We start from the raw sequence: 20,898 nt of genomic DNA, 5'->3' as shown, positions 1-20,898 counted from the left end.
AAAACCTACACCATATGCATTTTTGTAAACAATATTTGTAACACACTGTCTTGTCAGACAATATTATCAACAATAACCTGACATTCAGCTGTTTTCTCAAGATAAACTGCCCCGACTGAAGAAAAATTGTTGTATTAAGTGTTGTCAACTTTTGTAACCGACCTACTGAAAGCAACTGAGTTGTCCATGAAGCTAACCCCATAGCCCTCCCCAAGGTAACATTTTCATCTTAAGTTTGCTGCAGAAGCCCAAGTCTGCACAAGCCAATGGTAACAATCAGGTTTCAATTACTGCCACAGCATACATGTACTGCGTCACTTGCAAAGACAAGTTCCTGCAGCTTGTACCTTAAAACATCAGGAGCCTGTTGAAATTAACAGTATCTGTAAGAGAAGAAATTGTATTTCCTTGGCCTAAATCACATCCACTGTCACAAGTTCAATATAGCTGTTTGAGGTAAAGCAACACACCCCTCACCTCTAATTAAGACATCATGGATTTTTAGTCACCAGTCCCCCACAATGTGTCTGACAGACTTCTACAAGTCGCTGTGACACAAATTGGGGTCTTGAGCCTTTTGGAGGTTTTAATGACCAGGGACCCAGTACCTTATGCGAGCCTCCTGGCGGATCTCCCTTTTAAGCTGCTGCACACTGTTTGAGACACATTGGTAGGATTCTGTTGTATTGCAAAGAGTAAGATTGATTTTCTCCACATGCTACTAAGGGTACTAGGCTGCACACCCCAATAATGCTTCTAGCACTGCCTGAATTACCTTTAGGGATGCTGATAAGACTTCAGCAGCCTAGGCCTAAATGTGCCCCCAAATTCAAACGTGTCCCAGGGAGTGTATTATAGGGGTTTTCAATATTGTTATGTACCACAATGTCAGTGTCCACATCACACAAGCAAAAATCTTCCACACCTTGAGAGATGGTGCTTCAATCTATGTGGAGATGAAATCTGCAGAACGATCTCTTTTGAAAAAAGGAGCTCAGCTCCTTTCCTTCCCTGAAGAGCCACTAATGACATGCTTCCCTGGGCAAGACATTATACTCTAGACATACCCACAAATAACATGCTAGCTACCTCCATCTCCTGCCTGGATATCATAGTTTGTAGATACTAGCATGGTTCTAAATGATGTTTATAATCTTTGTAAATATCTTTTGCAAAATGTAGATCATGTAAATATGGAATTTGTATTTACCAGTACAATGTACACTACATATATGTATAATTTCTGATTCCCAAATGTACCTTCTTCTTTGGAACTGTTCTCCCTGATGAAACTTCCAAATATACTACCCTCGGATGGATGTCTAAAATTTTATAGTCCGCATGGTCTAAAATCACATTTACCTATTTTCTCTGATATACATATTTATTTAGGAAATAAGTAGACCAGGAAGATTTCCTTGCCTGGCGAGATTTCTGAACAATTTTGTCCCGTGGACAAGTAGATTATTTTTTTAATTGCTCACCCCAATGTTAGCCTATGGGAGGGATAGACCTGGTGAAAATCTAAATGTAGCAGTTTTTTTTTTTGTACTACGAGGATAAGTTAAACTTAAAAGTTTGTGTCCAACTTTTTAAATACACTGCCCTTGGGGCTAACCAAGGCCTAACTTAGGCGTGACTTACATGTAATTAAAAGGAAGGTTTGTACCTGGCAAGTGGATGAACTTGCGAGGTCGAAACAGCAGTTTAAATCTGCATACACAGGTTCTGCAGTTGCAGGTCTGAGATGATTAATGGGCTACTGTAGTGGGTGGCACAATCAGTGCTGCAGGTCTACTAGTAGCATTTAATTTACAGGCCCTAGGCACATATGGTGCACTTTATTAGAGACTCAAAAGTTCATTAAATATACAAATTGTGAATAAGTCAATGTCACCATATATTACAATACAAAGTACCTGCACTTTAGCAGTGGTCAGTAGTGGTAAAAAGCTCTGAATCCTTAAAAGCCAGCAAAAATGAGCCAGGAAAATAAGTTAGGGGAAACCACGCCAAGGATGCTAAGTCTAACACATATCAAGAAATGAAACTCTGCCATACAGATATGTAATACAAATATTTATGACTAGTGTGTCAGGACTAAGCAAGTTTGGTATGCATGAGTTAATGCAGCCAGGAGTCCACTGAAATACAGATGGAGACGACAACCTTGCCTTGCTATGAACACAAGGACCTGGATAGTTGCCTCTAATAGACATGAGCTGCTTGAACCTCTACCAAAGGTAACAAGAGCTAATCGAGCTTTAGGGCCAGCAACAACACAGATTAAGAGCTGGGGTACCGGAGAAGACAGCACGAGGAACAAATGAGAGACTGAGACCAGCAGAACAAGGGAGAAAGAGAGATAAGCAGTAGCACAGGATAACTGAAGACTATGCAGTCAAATCGAGTGTCCGGCCCGAATGGACCTGGCAGATGCTTCACAAGCGTCAGACTAGTAGCCATTTAGCACCTATGACCCACTGGCCGCACAGAGACAAGTTCGGAGTTCTGCTCTGCCAAAACACAGAGATGGGATCTCAATCAAGTAAGTAATCTTCTCTTATGCCGGATTAAAGGGGCTATCATCAAGCAGTTGATAAACTAATGCACAATTGGCTTTGGGGACGGGCAAACACAATGGAAAAATTAAAGGGAGGTACTAAGAGCAGTAGTAAGCTCTCGTCTAAACCTTTTCAGAAGGCTTAATGACGACTGCAGGTTTTGGACCTGGGAATGTGAAGGGACGTGCTCCAAATATCCCATACGCTATACAATACTGACTGATTCTGTAGCCTCGAGGGCCAATATATTACCAGAGTTCTGAAGGCCACCGAGAACGTTGTGAGAAGCATGCCCTAGAAGAGGAAACACTATGACAGGTCTATCAATAGCTAAAAATAACTATTGATACTCATTAAGCAAGCACTCTAAAACACCAAGTTCCTTTTAAGCCCCTTGTTTTTTTACTAGAGTACAATATATTGAAGATTTTCTTTTCCTCAAGAAAAGAGCATTTCATTGTTCACATTTCAAAAAATAAAAGTGTTCGCTTTTTAAAAATCGGTCCAATGTATAAGGGGTGCGAGGATTGGATAGTATTTAAAAATAATCTTATTAGATGTAAGGGTACTCCTTCCTGGCACTTGCAAAGTGGCCTGGAAATGCTGCAAGATGGGGCAGTCAGTTGCATACTGTGCTTCAGCCAAATCTCAGTTTGTTACTCAGTTTGCCCCTGTGAGTCACCCAGGGTGCTGTGTGGATGCATTTTTTAACCCGATTGTTTTTTAATCTTGGATACCGTCATCATGTTTTGGACTAAGTATATATTCTTTGCCAAGAAAGAAATTCCAACGTCAAAGGGTGTAATCAAGTAAATAAGAGCATGCAGGTTTAGAAAATGAAGAGTAGTCCGAGAGAAAAACATTCACAGGGGATGAAAGCCAAATATGCAATGACATACAGCAACTCTGTTCATATCATAACCAGTAAAATAAATGGTGTAATTCACTCATCCTATTTATGTTCACATTATAGCATCTCTGGCAACTGCATTAAAAAAAAACAAAAAAAAACCATTTGAATAATGAAAAAAAGAATCTAAAAATAATGCACTAAGTGCGTAATTACAAGGAGTACCAATGGGTTAGACAACTGTGTATCCCACTGCACGAGTGCGAGATTATTCAAGTGTTACATGTAGGCTACGCAAAAGCTGGATTGGTGGTTTATCCTTACACAACGAGCAGCACAGATGTACTATATGTCATTAAATAAGAAGCTGTGCATGTTCATCTTAAAAATAACGCCAGAAATATTTTCAATTCTATAGGCAGGTAAATGGCCACAAAGAAAAATGGAAATCTCTCCCTCAATTTGTTTTAAATTATTTTTCTTTTATTCTAATAAACCTAAAAACCTATCTTTAGAAGACATTTTTTAACAGCAAGTAAAAGAAGGTTCCATTAAATACCAACTTGTTATGCAGTGCTGAGAAAGGAATACCCTGTGATTCAAAATGTTCTTTACTGTCCCAATCATATGGAATCACACTGTAAATATGCATAAACGCTTACTATGACGTGATCTTAATTTTTTTTTTTTTTTAATAGTTCCATGATGTATCTGTAAAGCACTTTATAAACAAAGGGACTAGCAGCAATTTTCTGACTGGTTCTTGCCACACACACCGTTAAAAAATGTGTGTGTGTGTGTGTGTGTGTGTGTGTGTGTGTGTGTGTGTGTGTGTGTGTGTGTGTGTGTGTGTGTGTGTGTGTGTGTGTGTGTGTGTGTGTGTGTGTGTGTGTGTGTGTGTGTGTGTGTGTGTCAGCAGAGGAGCTGGTGGAGGGAGCAACAAATAAGAAGCGAGCAAATGAGTGAGACAAAGCCTATTTGTTTTACTGCCCTGTGAGCTGCAAGCTCAGTTCTTGGTAGACTCACAACAGGCTTCTGCAACCAGACAGTAGGTTTGACCTAAAAAAAGGCAGAAACTAAAAAAAAAAATATATATATATATATATAACATAACACCACCATATTGGAGTGAAGCTATGGCTAGCTTTAGTCAGCGCACCTTGAAATGCTAAAAACAAGGAGGCGTGCACTCACAGTTCTGAAATTAAACTAAAACATGGAATTCTCCAGTTATAGTTTGCTCCCCAACCATAACTTGTGCACCTGCCATGTAAACCAGATCTGCACACCAGAGCAATGCATATGACTTTATAATGTGGTTACCAATAAATAAGCAAGTTTCACACTCCATCTTTGAATTACAACACGTAAACAAAGAGATTATATCATAACCACATTCGAGCCATACATAATGAAAGAATAATGTATTTTGTCATTGGTGAGATCATTTTTAGGTCGAAGCCTAACACAGCACAGCTATCAGGTTTGCAAATACTTCTTGAGGACATCTGGAAAGCCCCTCTGAAATTGGTGGAAGCCAAAATTATGAATTGGTACATGGAATATTTGGGTCGCAGCTAGTACCATTGGGCGACACTTTTTCCCCCAGTTTCAGCATGTTACATGTAAAAATAAATTAATATACTAAAAAAATAAAAACGTGTACATACGAACTTAGGGCTATTCATTATTTTGTATGCTTCAATTCATCCAGTACGTGCTTAGCTGTTAGAGTGGAACCCCTATCAAGTATGGCAAAGCACAGGCATCACATAAATTTGATAACATAGGATCTCTTTTGATATTTAAGTTGACCACCCAGGTCCTGAACTCCTAACAGCATCAGTTTCTGAGCCTTCATATGTAGGTTTAGTGTTAAATCAATCCTAACACCTAGGAAGTAGTTGGCACTGCTACCTTGTAGCTAGCATTTGTGTAAACTATGTATTTTGGAACCATGTGCATGTTATTAGACAAAAGTTGTTGTTTCAATGTCAGCACGACAGTGCAACTGCATATATCACATCTATACCATACATTCTGGTTCTGCATTGGATACTAGGTTGAAGACCCACAGTTTCACATTGCTTCCCGGTGGAGACATACAGATGTTAAACAGAGTGGGGCTTACTTAACGCCAAGTGGTATGCCCGCTTCTTAAAACTTGATATGAAGCTTGCTTCTTCGGAGGTAAATAAAAAAAGATTTAAACCAGACTTAGCGGTACCTCATATTGACAGGGGACAAGAGATCCAGGATAATGACTACTGCTTTGTTTTCCTCAATTTCAAGGTTGGCTTGACTACCTGAAGAAGAGCAACATCCACGCTGAAACCATGTCGAAATCTATACTAGGTATGATGCTGGGTTCAACTCTTAACTATAAATGGGCTCAACTGTTTGCCAGCTGCTTCAAGATTTTTCTCCAGGACTGGAAGAAGGTCGATGGGCCTATGGTTATTCAAACACCAAAGGTCTGCACTGGACTTTTTTTTTGGGAGTGGGAGAGCGAAAGCTTTTTTCTTTGCATTAATCTGTTTGCTTAAGAATGAAACTGCACATTAAAGAATTCTAGATAACTACTGTTACCTTCCTGGGCAGCCTTAATGCAAAATACCAATAAGCACAAGAAGTTATAAGCACTTGGGATTGCAGAACACACAATTGGACAACTGTAGAACTTGCCAGAAATGCTGCGATACTAACAACATTATTGGTACCACCACACACGGGACAGGGGAACAAGCTTCATACGACAAAAAGCAGTGTATGCTTACATCACACACAGAAAAAGTACAGTGTATGCTGTAGCAGTTTACTACGTATTGATATTTGTAGAGCACAATCCTACCCTGAGAGAACAGGAGCGCTGAACAGGGGTATGGCACCCACAAGATAAAATTATTGTAGGAAGGTCAAGTGTAGACAGTCAGGAGTAGAGGAAGAATTGAAACCAAGTTGTCTTGGTCTTCTTTGCAAGGTGTTGCTTGACAGGCCTGTGCTGAGGAGAATCCTAGAGATTATACTTGCTCTGTCAGCTGAGGGATGATACATGGTAGTTTAAATTGGAGAGAGTCATGCTTTAATCTGAGACGGCTTTTGGCAAACAAGCAGAATTTAGTCTCTGTGAGGTTTGGCGTTGAGAAGTTAGTTAACATCCAACAACAAATGAGCAGGAGCAAAGATTTGACTCTGTATGTTGTTGAGTGAGGATCTGCATTTTGATTACTTCTGACATTTCCTACTGCAAAATTGTATTCAAGATGTTCAACGTAGAGGTCAAAGATAATGGGCAGAATTATGGTGTTCTGAGCTGTTCCACGGGAGACAGGGAGAGTTATCATGTGGAACCTATTTGCAGGAAAAAGCAGCAATTGGTGAGCTAGTATGTGAACCATTTCAAGAAAGTGAAAATCCTGTGCAAGTTTTCAGGATGTTGATCAAAGCTTGAGTGGGCTGAAGGCTGTAGGAAGGCCAGGCAGGACTGAGGGGCATCTTTCCTGCTGAGGATAAATGTGTTAATACTTGAAGTGTGATTGCCTCAGTACTGCAGCAAGGTCTAAACCTGATTGGTAGACATGCAGAGCAGGAGTTCGTAACCCCTTGACTTCTGTCGTGCCCCACTGAATCATTCCTGGAACCTAGGGACTCCTGGCCTCAGCAATATCTGTAACTTTAACCGCAAACCAATACACAAAATATGAAAAGAAATGCTCAAATATTGAAATATTTTGTTTCATTCACAAATATAGAAAATTTTTACAAAGTTTCAATTTTATATATACTTATTAACTTCAATGTATTCATTGTAATATTATTTCATTCATTATAACAGTTGGGGGGCCTCCTGAGTAGGCCTTGCAGACCCTCGAGGGTCCTTGGACTAGAAGTTAAGAACCACTGCTGTATAATAATATTTTTGCTGATATGCATGTATAGCTGGGTTGTGACTTGTTTCTCGATTTCTTTTAAGAATAGAAGGTGAGTGATAGGGCAGAATTTGGTATGATTGGTCAGGTCAAAGGTTAGCTTCTTTAGAATGGGAAGGACTTAGCCTTCCTCAAGAGCATCTGTTCATTTTCACTGGCTTAAAAAGAGATTGACAACGTTGTCATCTTCCGACAAGGCTGTCTTGGTAGAGTTTGAGATATTGGACAGATCCATGTGCAAGACTGGGTTGAAGGCGGGTGGTTTGATGGTGAGGTAATGAGGGATGGCTGCAAGTGAGTGGGCTGGACAAGTGGTAATGAGATTAGTATGATCTTGTCAATGTTCTTTGTGAAGAAGAGGTTGATGGTGTTGCTTTTACAGACCAACCCATGGACCGTGGGTTGTGTGAGATGACTGGAGCAGGTGTTAGACAGCTTCGTAAAGAACTTTGCTTTTCATGGTCACTGCATTGTGACAGTCCTGTAATCCAAGGCTTTAGCTGACACGAAGGAATAGCAAACACCGTGGAGTGAAAGGTACGGTTATCCATAACTTTATATTTTCTCCATTCCTTTCCTGGTTTTTCAACAGAACAAATATTTTTAATTAAGCTAAAGAGCAGCCCGGGTGCAGAGGGCCTTGGCTTGGAGGTGCACGGTTTTCAGTGGCACATAGGATTGAACACAAGTTTTCATAGTAGGAATGTACATGGTTAAGCAGTGTACCAATAACTGTGGTGTGCTAGAAAAGCTCTGGCAGGTTGTTTATTTGGTCTAGGATTTTTTCTAGATGGATGTCTGATGGAACAGGAGGTTGTTTTTTTTCCTCTTTACACAGTTCTTGATACTGAGGAGTAGTATAAGCAACGGAGAAGTCAGACGACAACTGCAAGTCTGCAGATATCTGGCAATCGATGTTGAAGAACGTTGGAAGAATGAGATCCAGAAAGTGTTGCTTTTGGAGAGGTTTGGGTAACGAGTTCATTGTTCCAGTCTATTGAAGTGTGTAAAAGGCTTGCTTTGTGTATTTGTACTGGAGTTTCCAAGAAGGTTAAGTCCCCAAGGAATGTGGGAAGAAACACAATTGTGATGAGGACTGGGGTGTCTTGTAGGATGCTCCCCTTTTATCTGGGTGGTCTGTAGACTAGATAAAAGAAGGTTGTTTTGGGAGACTGAAAGAGGGAACTGTGAAGAGCTCAAAAGACTTGCGGGTGGTAGGGTTGCTAAGAATGCAGGATGGCCAAGGTATGACTGTAAGCCCCTTTTCTGTTTAGAGTGTGCAGTCTAAGTATCATATGCCATCATCATCTAAAACAGTGGTTCCCAACCTTTTGACTTCTGTGGAACCCCACTTTATCATTACTGGAACCTGAGGACCCCCACTGAATCATTATTATAATCCAAGGACCCCCTCCACTGACTGCTGGGACCTAATCTGTTAATATTTAATTTTCCAAGCAGTCGCGGACCCCCTGTGGAGTCTTTGCGGACCCCCATGGGTCCCTGGGCCACAGGTTGGGAACCACTGATCTAAAACATGGGACATGGTGTGTGCAGAGGAAGGTGGGAAGTAGGTTTCAGTGATGATTGGTACACCAAGGCTGTGACATGTCAACTATGGAATGGACATTGCAAGTTTAGATGAACAGTATAAGATCAGTACTGCCACCTGAACTGTAATCCCACATATATAAACGAGAAACAGTATAAGGTGCAGAAATACAAGCACCCATACAACTGGTACAATCAAGTTATTGGCAGATTGTATGCATGCAGAACAGGATTAGAACAGACAGCAGTAGTGCAAGAAACGTTAATTTTGATTAATTCAGTTTTATGTTCACCTGTTAGTTCCCCTTGCCTAGGTCACTTCTTGAGCGCAATATGACAGGGGTACATTAGCCACTTCACTTCCAAATATTACGTACAATATAAACACAAGATTAGAGCGGAAGTGGCGCATTGTCAAAAAAGTATTTTAAAGAGAAAATTGCCTCTGATAAACAAGGAGAGCAGTTAGTCACTGGTATGAATGCCTGGAATGGGATAGATTCAGATTACCCCTGCCTCCCAGGTTGGTTGTGTAAGACTACAATGAATCATTTAGTGTTCATCTTAAATAGCTACTGGTTAGTATGACCTCACCATGGGCAGCTGTGGGAGAAAGAGCTACATATGCAAATTATTCTATGAAGAAAATGACAAAAATACAAAAATTGCATTTCCTCTCACTTTGGGTCAAATACACCCAATATGGCAGCTTCCACGATAAAACTGAAACAGCAATCACAAATGGGTCACAGTTCAAAAAGAAAGAAATAATAATGAAGAAAAAGTAGTAGCAAACATTTTAGGTCTAGACACAGCTATACTTGTTAATTCAGACTCTAATCCTGCCCCCCATCCCACTAAAAAACATTTAATAAAAATACACATGGGTTAATGGGTGGTGAGGGGGATGAGGTTCGGTCACTGCTCTTTGGTTACTGGACCTTTCAGTTGTATTTACATTTAGTTTCTAGCAAACACAGCCAACAGTATGTGGTAAAAATTGCCAGCCACCTTCATCTACCGACAGTCTTGCACCGCGAATGAACGCATTTTTTCCCTGCCACAGGTGCAGTTGCCTGAAAAGGAGTGTACTTAGGGGCAAGGCTAATATGCCTAAATCACTCCGCTATTTTAATTCAGTATTGCTATTTCCTTATCTGGTCCTATCCAAGACCTTTTTAATTATTTTATTAAAAGTATATTCATACTGTACTTAAATATGGCGTATGGAGGCTTTAAGCCAGCTTTCCTCATCCACTTGTCAGTTGTGTATTTCACATTCTTCTTCCGCCCATTACTGCATACAGCATGTGAAAAAGGTATGCCTACTTCAGCAGTTGGTACTATTGCACACTGAGGGACAGAAACCCATTGCACACTGAGGGACAGAAACCCGTTTCACACTGACCACATCCGCACACAAAGTAGTTTCCTTTACTTCCAGGGACAAACATAGCAATGTGTGTTTTCTGAGACCAATTTCTTTTGATCGTTATCTGTTTTTTTTAATAGATATTGGCGAGGGTCCGATATCGCTCCCAAAATAACGTTTTAGAAAAACATACCATATGTTATCCTGTGACCTGGAGCCTACTTTGTAAGATGTTCAAGGCAACTGCGTCCTTCTTCAGGAGTGTAGATTTTCCAACGACTGATTTAGGTCTCTTTTCCTTAGAATTTCACAAAGCACGTGTCCCCTCCCCATATATAAGACCGCTATCACGGAGATGCTTATAGTAGCTCTGAGAGAATGTACGTAGCCGAAGCGGACAGATAAAGTAATAGTAAAACTAACACGGGTGCAGTTTATATGCATGATCTGTCATTGAATCCAGCATGGGGAATTTCTGTCTACTAAGACCCCCTTAGTAGACAGAAATTCCCCATGCTGGATTCAATGACAGATCATGCATATAAACTGCACCCGTGTTAGTTTTACTATTACTTTATCTGTCAGCTTCGGTTACACAATCTTCGTCCTAATGTAGCCTTCATTTTATTGTACCTGAATATGCACATAAAGTTTTTACTTCGAAAAATATTCACGTTATGAGAGATGGTACGGGACAGGCTGATGGCAATGTGCAGTGCCATGCGTACAATCAAAGGTAAGAAGGACAAAGTGCCCAGTTTAAGGCTGGGGCATGAGATACTCCGTCGAGGACCGCAGCAGTCGAGCCATGCGTAAGAATGAGAGCCGAGGTATTAAGTGCATGAAGAAATGGATAAAACCTGCCAGAGGGTGCAAAGCAAAAGCTGGCGTGGACTAATTACTCACGCATGTCAGGCACATTGAAGCCTTTGCTTTATTTAAATGAACCTATTTACCCAGCTGAACCGTACAGGATACTGTGTTCACAAGGTTAATGGCGATGTGTGTGTGTGTGTCTCTCGGGGGGGGGAAGGGTACACTGTGCTGTATGTACGTATGTGATGGTATGGATGCCCCCATCCCTCCAATCATGATGGACGACTCACACTTCTTTGTGTATATAGTGAGGTAGACTCTGCATCGCAGGACATTGTGGTACCAGCTGGTGCATGACTGACCGGCAGTGACCATGGTGCACAAAAAGGTACAAGGACGGAACACCTCGCGGAGGTGCTAGGGTGCTCGTTATTAACTTCCCAACAGACAAGGTGCCCGCGCGCGCCCGAACTGCCGCCCCGCCCCTCTCCTCCCGCTGCTCACCGCGTTCTTCTTTTGGACCATGCGATCCATCTTCTTGGCGATGCGGATGATCTCATCCTCGGTACTCATGGCGGCCCGGCACTCTGGTCTTTGCTGACGGTAACTGGGTGTCAGCCGGTAACTTGGGCCAGGCAAAGCAGCGGCACACGCAGCAGCTCACCCCCCCAGGCCGCCAGGCAGCAGGGAATCCCTTACCGAAGACCGGAAATAGGCATAAGCAATCGACAGCTGAGTTTCTCTGCACAACGGCTGCAAGAAAGAAGCCAATCACAAGTGCGCTCTAGCTCAACCTACCAGAGTGAGTTTTAGATTTACAACCATTGTGTCGTCATAAACCCGTCTTTGTTGATTGTCGGACGGCGTGTGTTCGGTCTTGACTGCAGTGCTTGGATAGGGTTTGTCAGCATGGCTGCAACGAGGTGTCTGGTCACTAATACCACCATAAATTTGAGGTTCAAAAGGAGCTTTAATGTATGCACCCCAATCGGTTCCAGAGCAAACAAGCATCTGCAATGCAAAGGGTCTTGCGTTTGCTCGAGTTAGAGCTATTAGCGTTGTAAATTACTAATTGGACTTTTCTTGCCACAGAAACTGAAAATAAGTAAAACAATTGACATAAGCGAGCCAATTCAAAGCGCCGCCCTGAGTGTGAAGGAGACACAAAACGAAAAAGAAGTTCGCTGGCAAAGTTATCGGCAAAGGTGCAATTATCCATGTAACAGGTTTGGTCCCTAAGGCTGTAACAAAACCGCCCCTAGCAGGGACAAATGTAATGCACTTACCAACGAAAAGTTTTTTTAAAATTATTATTTATCATTATTAAATATAACAAGGAACAAACAAAGCAATGCACTTCAAGCAGAGAAACTGTACCGCATGTGAACAGCAGACCACCCTTGCAGATTTATAGATAGTGTTTTTATCGACAATCAAAGGATGGTTGGGACAAGGGCCAGTAAAATGTCAGAGACCAAGCAGAAATAATGACATGGAAAGAGTGGGTTCAGCATGAGCTTGCGTTGTTAGAGGTCTGAGAGGGTGGCAGGTAAGTTGCTAGTGTATTCAAATAGTCCTTTAGTGGTTGCCAAATATCTTTGGGTCTACATGACACAGGCTGTATTGAGGCGTAAAGTTCGCTATTGGTGTTACAATATGTGAGGCTAGTCAGTCAGGAAGCAATATTTGGCGCATATTTGGAGCCCCATAGAAGCGCTATCTCCCGCTTAGCCAGTAAGAGCGAAATGGCAGTAAGACATCTAATGGACTTTGACAAATCTCCAGTGTAGCCAAGAAGGTTCATAAGTGGGTCAGGACAGATAAGCCAACCTCAATGACTGATAATCGATCATACACCTCACACCAAAAACAACTAACGTTTGGACAGGTCCAAGTCATGTGGGAAAAGTCTGCCATCGGTGCATGGCATTTGGGGCAGGTGGGAGAACGGCCCGGGTCGATGCGGGCCGTATCACTGGGAGTGATGTAGGCCCTCCTTAGGAACTTGAAGTGGAATAGCTTCTGGCACTGGTTAAGTGAGATAAACCAGCTCTGCCACAGCACGCCTCCCAGACTTTTTAGGGGAGTGGACACCCCAAATCTCTCTCCCAGGACTCCCTGAGCCGAGCATCCAGCACAGGAAGAGCCTTTATACACACTTAATAGAGTTTAGATACTAATCGAGCCCCCGACCGGGGTAAGCAGTGCAAATTCAGCTGGAGCCAACGGATAAGTGGGGTAGCGTGCACGCAGAGCGCATTATAGACCAACTACAAAGTCCTCCAAATGTGTGGCGTCTGCGAAACAGGTATCTGCAGTTTGTGAAAATATATGATCGTCTGGGAAAAAGTCCCCAAGGGTATGAAGTTGAAAAGTATGTATTGTTTGCTGAACCAGTGCCTCCTGTATAATGGGTATAGAAGAATTATCAATCCAATTCAGTGATGGGGAATACAGTTCACACCAAGCCCAACTAGTTGTTGAAAGAGTTTGAATGTATTTGCAATGCAGTGGGACGCCCCCGGGCAGGAGGGCGCTCAGCGGAACAGGAGCTGACAGGGAGGGAGTATGGAAGGCAAGCATCTGGATGATACCATTGATATGAATACTGACATTGTGTCACAAGGTAGTAAAGCTGGAAGTGGGTGACCCCAAAACCACCCCGCTTATAGGGGGGAGCTAGAACCTCCCACTGAATGCGTGGATGTCTATCTGCCCAAACCGGCCGAATGATCATGCCTCGGAGTGTCACAAAAAAGGAATTAGTAAGGGGGACCAGAATGTTAAAAAAGAGATACAAACATTGTGATAGAACCACCATTTTTATGATGCTCATCCTAAAAAACAGCTGTTATACATAGGAATCTCTTCTTACTCCAAACGAGCATCCTTTTACCACAAAGGCATGTGCTTTGAGCTTAATGCTCCCAACATTATACAGAGATCCTTTAGTGGAGAAAATTCACTCTTCTCATTCTTTAACCCCTTAGCTGCTGGGCCTTTCCCCCCCCAGTGCTGAGCCCTTTTTTGGCTATTTGGGGTAGTTCGCGCTTAGGGCTTCATAACTTTTTGTCCACATAAGCTAACCACGCCAAATTTGCGTCCTTTTTTTCCAACATCCTAGGGATTCTAATGGTACCCAGAGTTGGTGGTTTCCCCTGGAGGAGACCAAGAAAATAGCCAAAATACAGTGAAAATTTTGTTTTTTCCAAAAAAATGGGAAAAAAGGGCTGCCGAAGAAGGCTTGTGGTTTTTTCCCTGAAAATGCCATCAACCAAGGGTTTCTGGTGCTGAAATCACTATCTTCCCACCTTTCAGGAACGGGCAGACTTGAATCAGAAAACCGAATTTTTCAACACAAATTTGGCATTTTACTGGGACATACCCCATTTCTACTATATTTGGTGCTTTCAGCCTCCTTCCAGTTAGTGACAGGAATGGGTGTGAAACCAATGCTGGATCCCGGAATGCTAAACATTTCTGAAAACTAGACAAAATTCTGAATTCAGCAAGGGGTCATTTGTGTAGATCCTACAAGGTTTTCCTACAGAAAATAACAGCTGAAATAAAAAAATATTGAAATTGAGCTGAAAACAACAGCCATTTTTCTTTATGTTTTACTCTGTAACTTTTTCCTGCGATGTCAGATTTCTGAAAGCAATATACCGTTTTGTCTGCTGGACTCTTCTGGTTGCGGGGATATAAAGGGCTTGTAGGTTCATCAAGAACCCTAGGTACCCAGAGCCAATAAATAAGCTGCACCCTGCAGTTGGTTTTCATTCTATACTGGGTATACAGCAATTCATTTGCTGAAATATGAAGAGTGAAAAAGAGGTATCAAGAAAACCTTTGCATTTCCAAAATGGGATCAAGATAAGGTTTTGAGGAGCAGTGGTTATTTGCACATCGCTGAATTCCGAGGTGCCCATACTAGCATGTGAATTGCAGGGCATTTCTCAAATAGACGTCTTTTTTACACACTCTCTTATATTTGGAAGGAAAAAATGTAGAGAAAGATAAGGGGCAATAACACTTGTTTTGCTATTCTGTGTTCCCCCAAGTCTCCCGATAAAAATGATACGTCACTTGTGTGGGTAGGCCTAGTGCCCGCGACAGGAAATGCCCCAAAACACAACATGGACACATCCTATTTTTTTTATAGAAAACAGAGGTGTTTTTTGCAAAGTGCCTACCTGTAGATTTTGGCCTGTAGCTCAGCCGCCACCTAGGGAAACCTACCAAACCTGTGCATTTCTGAAAACTAGAGACCTAGGGGAATCCAAGATGGGGTGACTTGTGTGGCTCGGACCAGGTTCTGTTACCCAGAATCCTTTGCAAGCCTCAAAATGTGGCTAAAAAAACACAAGTTCCTCACATTTCTGTGGCAGAAAGTTCTGGAATCTGAGAGGAGCCACAAAATTCCTTCCACCCAGCGTTCCCCCACGTCTCCCGATAAAAATGATACCTCACTTGTGTGGGTAGGCCTAGCGCCCGCGACAGGAAACGCCCCAAAGCGCAACGTGGACACAGCCAAATTTTTGAAGGAAAACAGAGGTGTTTTTTGCAAAGTCCCTACCTGTAGATTTTGGCCTGTAGCTCAGCCGCCACCTAGGGAAACCTACCAAACCTGTGCATTTCTGAAAACTAGAGACCTAGGGGAATCCAAGGAGGGGTGACTTGCGGGGCTCGGACCAGGTTCTGTTACCCAGAATCCTTTGCAAACCTCAAAAAGTGGCTAAAAAAACAAGTTTTCCTCACATTTCGGTGACAGAAAGTTCTGGAATCTGAGAGGAGCCACAAATTTCTTTCCACCTGGCGTTCCCCCAAGTCTCCCGATAAAAATGATACCTCACTTGTGTGGGTAGGCCTAGCGCCCGCGACAGGAAACGCCCCAAAGCGCAACGTGGACACATCAACATTTTTGGAAGAAAACAGAGGTGTTTTTTGAGAAGTGCCTACCTGTAGATTTTGGCCTCTAGCTCAGCCGGCACCTAGGGAAACCTACCAAACCTGTGCATTTCTGAAAACTAGAGACCTAGGGCAATCCAAGGAGGGGTGACTCGCGGGGCTCGGACCAGGTTCTGTTACCCAGAATCCTTTGCAAACCTCAAAAAGTGGCTAAAAAAACAAGTTTTCCTCAGATTTCGGTGACAGAAAGTTCTGGAATCTGAGAGGAGCCACAAATTTCCTTCCACCCGGCGTTCCCCCAAGTCTCCCGATAAAAATGATACCTCACTTGTGTGGGTAGGCCTAGCGCCCGCGACAGGAAACGCCCCAAAGCGCAACGTGGACACATCAAAATTTTTGGAAGAAAACAGAGGTGTTTTTTGAGAAGTGCCTACCTGTAGATTTTGGCCTCTAGCTCAGCCGGCACCTAGGGAAACCTACCAAACCTGTGCATTTCTGAAAACTAGAGACCTAGGGCAATCCAAGGAGGGGTGACTCGCGGGGCTCGGACCAGGTTCTGTTACCCAGAATCCTTTGCAAACCTCAAAAAGTGGCTAAAAAAACAAGTTTTCCTCAGATTTTGGTGACAGAAAGTTCTGGAATCTTGAGAGGAGCCACAAATTTCCTTCCACCCGGCGTTCCCCCAAGTCTCCCGATAAAAATGATACCTCACTTGTGTGGGTAGGCCTAGCGCCTGCGACAGGAAACGCCCCAAAGCGCAACGTGGACACATCAACATTTTTGGAAGAAAACAGAGGTGTTTTTTGAGAAGTGCCTACCTGTAGATTTTGGCCTCTAGCTCAGCCGGCACCTAGGGAAACCTACCAAACCTGTGCATTTCTGAAAACTAGAGACCTAGGGCAATCCAAGGAGGGGTGACTCGCGGGGCTCGGACCAGGTTCTGTTACCCAGAATCCTTTGCAAACCTCAAAAAGTGGCTAAAAAAACAAGTTTTCCTCAGATTTCGGTGACAGAAAGTTCTGGAATCTGAGAGGAGCCACAAATTTCCTTCCACCCGGCGTTCCCCCAAGTCTCCCGATAAAAATGATACCTCACTTGTGTGGGTAGGCCTAGCGCCCGCGACAGGAAACGCCCCAAAGCGCAACGTGGACACATCAAAATTTTTGGAAGAAAACAGAGGTGTTTTTTGAGAAGTGCCTACCTGTAGATTTTGGCCTCTAGCTCAGCCGGCACCTAGGGAAACCTACCAAACCTGTGCATTTCTGAAAACTAGAGACCTAGGGCAATACAAGGAGGGGTGACTCGCGGGGCTCGGACCAGGTTCTGTTACCCACAATCCTTTGCAAACCTCAAAAAGTGGCTAAAAAAACAAGTTTTCCTCACATTTCGGTGACAGAAAGTTCTGGAATCTGAGAGGAGCCACAAATTTTCTTCCACCCGGCGTTCCCCCAAGTCTCCCGATAAAAATGATACCTCACTTGTGTGGGTAGGCCTAGCGCCCGCGACAGGAAACGCCCCAAAGCGCAACGTGGACACATCCAAATTTTTGGAAGAAAACAGAGGTGTTTTTTGAGAAGTGCCTACCTGTAGATTTTGGCCTCTAGCTCAGCCGGCACATAGGGAAACCTACCAAACCTGTGCATTTCTGAAAACTAAAGACCTAGGAGAATCCAAGGAGGGGTGACTTGCGGGGCTCGGACCAGGTTCTGTTACCCAGAATCCTTTGCAAACCTCAAAAAGTGGCCAAAAAAACAAGTTTTCCTCACATTTCGGTGACAGAAAGTTCTGGAATCTGAGAGGAGCCACAAATTTCCTTCCACCCGGCGTTCCCCTAAGTCTCCCGATAAAAATGATACCTCACTTGTGTGGGTAGGCCTAGCGCCCGCGACAGGAAATGCCCCAAAACAGAACGTGGACAAATCACATTTTTTCATAGAAAACAGTGCCTACCTGTGGATTTTGGCCTCTAGCTCAGCCGGCACCTGGGGAAACCTAGCAAACCAGCACATTTTTGTAAACTAGAAACCCAGGGGAATCCAAGATGAGGTGACTTGTGGGGCTCGGACCAGGTTCTGTTACCCAGAATCCTTTGCAAACCTCAAAATGTGGCTAAAATACCACGTTTTCCACACATTTCGGTGACAGAAAGTTCTGGAATCTGAGGGGAGCCACAAATTTCCTTCCACCCAGCGTTCCCCCAAGTCTCCCGATAAATATGATACCTCACTTGTGTGGTTAGGCCTGGTGCCTGCGACAGTAATAGATCACACAACGGTCAATGTTGGTCCTTACGTGAGGCAGCTGTTGACCCTGGGGTGATCCATTCCTGACACAGGCACTAGGTGTAGGCACTCAAGTGGGGTAGTGTTTTTATCAGGACAGGTGAGGAGTCACTGGGTGGTAGGAATGTTGTGGATCCCAGCATATTCCTGTAGTTTGTGTGACAGAAATGCGAGAAAAATAGAGTTTTTTCTCAACATTTCAGCTTTGCAGGGTATTCTGGGTAAGAAAACTTTGGGGAATCCACACAAGTCACACCTCTGTGGACTCCCCCGAATCTCTAGTTTCCAGAAATGTTTGGGTTTAGTGTGTTTCTCTATATGGCCGCCGAATCCAGGACCAAAAACACAGGTGCCTGCCTTACAAAACCAGTTTGTTTTGCCATAGACAATTTTGATGTCTCCACAATATGATTTGGGTGGTGGAATTTGGGGCTGAACTAAATTGGTGAGCTCCCAAGAGAGCACTCTCTCTCTGCTTGCCGCCGCATTCACCTGCTCTCTGGGTTGGCCTAACCCACTATTACCCAGTTGCACGAACAGCTTGCGAAGGGACAGCAGGACTGTCCTCATCACCTCCCTCATAATGTACTGGAAGAGGAGTTATTGAATGGGACTCCTCTGACTGAAAAATCACTCCCAGAGTCTGCGCCATTGTCCTATCCCTCAGATGCTGTCTCAGTATCTGATGTCTCAGTCTCTGATCCTATGTCAGAGCGGTCCTCTATAACCCGAGTGCAGGCAGCAGTCATCCATCAAGATGCCATCTCTGCTATTGGCTAAACTGTTGCTCTAAAACACTAGCCTACGTAGACAGTCACAAAATCGATGGTGTGTGTGAGATACGTGCAACAGTAGAGGCCACCTTACCTGCGCTTCTTCCCTCAATCAGCACGTACTTTCAAGACACTCAAAAAACACCTTGTCACATACCATTCGTCACAGTCTTTAGCACCTCCTGCGCCCAGTCCAACAATCATTATTGGTGCTCCCACTCCCTCCTCCTCGGATTCCCTCATTACCACCCAGCAAAAGTGCCCTTCATCTCTCCATAGACTTTACTAATGTACTCAGCTATTTACATAAAATACAGATGTGCTCTTTGCAGTAGGCATATAAACCTTCTGCGCTTCTTTATGGCACTAAAACTGCCACTAGACAAGTCGGACCCTTTTCCCCCCAGGGAAACCACACACATATTGACAAAAGTGATGTATATATGACAGCCAACCACCTGAAACTCAACTCAAGCAAAACCGAAATAATCCTCTTTGGCCCTCACCAAAAAAACCTGGGACCCCCCATGGTGGCCCACCACGCTAGGCCCTGCACCCACCCCGCCAACTACGCACGCAACCTCAGCATCATCCTAGACTCCTCCCTCTCTATGACCCAACAAATCAACGCTCTTACCTCCTCATGCTTCAACAAACTCCGTATACTGAAAAACATTAAAATGGATCCCCACAGAGACCAGAAAAACTGTCACTCACGCACTCATCAGCAGCAGGCTTGATTACAGAAACGCCCTCTACGCCGGCACCACTCTAAAACTCAAGTGCAAACTACACGCATCCAGAACTCAGCAGCACGACTCATCCTCGACCTCCACCGACACGAACACATCTCTCCACACCTCAAATCCCTCCACTGGCTCCCCATTGACAAAAGGATCACCTTCAAGATCCTCATCCTCACACACAAATCACTCCACAACACAGGCCCTGCCTACCTCAACGAGAGTCACCTTCCACACCCCCACACGAAACGTCCGTTCAGCTGACCTCTCTCTCGGCTCTGACCCCCGCATCAAACACACCACCACCAGGGGCAGATCCTTCTCCTACATTGCACCCAAAACATGGAACGCACTCACAACCCACATTCGCAAGACCCAAAACCTACTTCTTTTCAGGAAGGGCCTCAAAACCTGGCTTTTTGAACAGTGAACCTCCTAGCCCCTTTCCCTCCCCCCCGTCCCCCCCCCAGCGCCTTGAGACCCTCACAGGTGAGTAGCGCGCTTTATAAATCTCTTTGATACAGATCTACCTATATATATATATATATAAATATATATCTACATAGATATATCTATAGATATATCCATGTACCTAGATATATCTATCTACATAGATATATATATATAGATATATACATATATATTTTTTTAGTTGTTGTATGGTTTCCTTGGGGGCCAAAATGGCCCCCAGGGAAACCCTACAACATCTAAAAAAAAAATTGCCCCCACAGGGGGTCACCCTGCCCACGGACGACCCCCTGTCATTTCATTTTTTTTTTTTTTTTTTTTGGAAAAAAAAAAAAATCCCCTGGGGGGGGGGGGGGGCGCGATCGCGCCCCCCCCCCCCCTCCCCAGGGGGCACCTACCTTTTTATTTTTTTAGGAAAATTATGCCGGGGGGCGGGGCGGCCCGTTTTCCGGGGGGGGGCCGCCCCCCAAAAGTGAAATCCCTGGTGTCTAGTGGGGTTTCCTGGCCCCCGATCGCAGCTGTGCTGCGATCGGGGGCCAGGAAACCGTTTCAGAAGGCCTCATAAGAAAGGGGAGAGTCTCCCCTTTCTTACAAGGCCTTTTCAAAATGTTTCCTGACCCCCCCGATCGCAGCTGTGCTGCG

The 20,898-nt window shown here is 43.8% G+C and overlaps 1 protein-coding gene across 3 annotated transcripts in view; it reads right to left on the bottom strand.

The window, feature by feature from the left end:
• The window catches only part of LOC138282505 (acyl-protein thioesterase 1), a 558,768-nt gene that overhangs the window by 130,117 nt on the left and 407,753 nt on the right, over window positions 1-20,898 (bottom strand). Inside the window, exon 1 of one of the 3 annotated variants that reach the window (XM_069220170.1) lies at window positions 11,587-11,851. The exons of 1 other annotated variant lie outside the window; for it this stretch is intronic. In XM_069220170.1, coding sequence (XP_069076271.1) covers window positions 11,587-11,655 — 69 coding nt within the window. In that variant the 5' untranslated portion in view covers window positions 11,656-11,851. Of the gene's footprint in view, window positions 1-11,586; window positions 11,852-20,898 lie in introns of those variants that run through there. One more of the 3 variants, XM_069220171.1, reaches the window with a different exon arrangement.

This window comes from Pleurodeles waltl, chromosome 2_2 (assembly GCF_031143425.1).
Source record: "Pleurodeles waltl isolate 20211129_DDA chromosome 2_2, aPleWal1.hap1.20221129, whole genome shotgun sequence".
NCBI classification, from domain to species: Eukaryota; Metazoa; Chordata; class Amphibia; order Caudata; family Salamandridae; genus Pleurodeles; species Pleurodeles waltl.
This window is presented reverse-complemented; position numbering and strand designations above follow the sequence as displayed.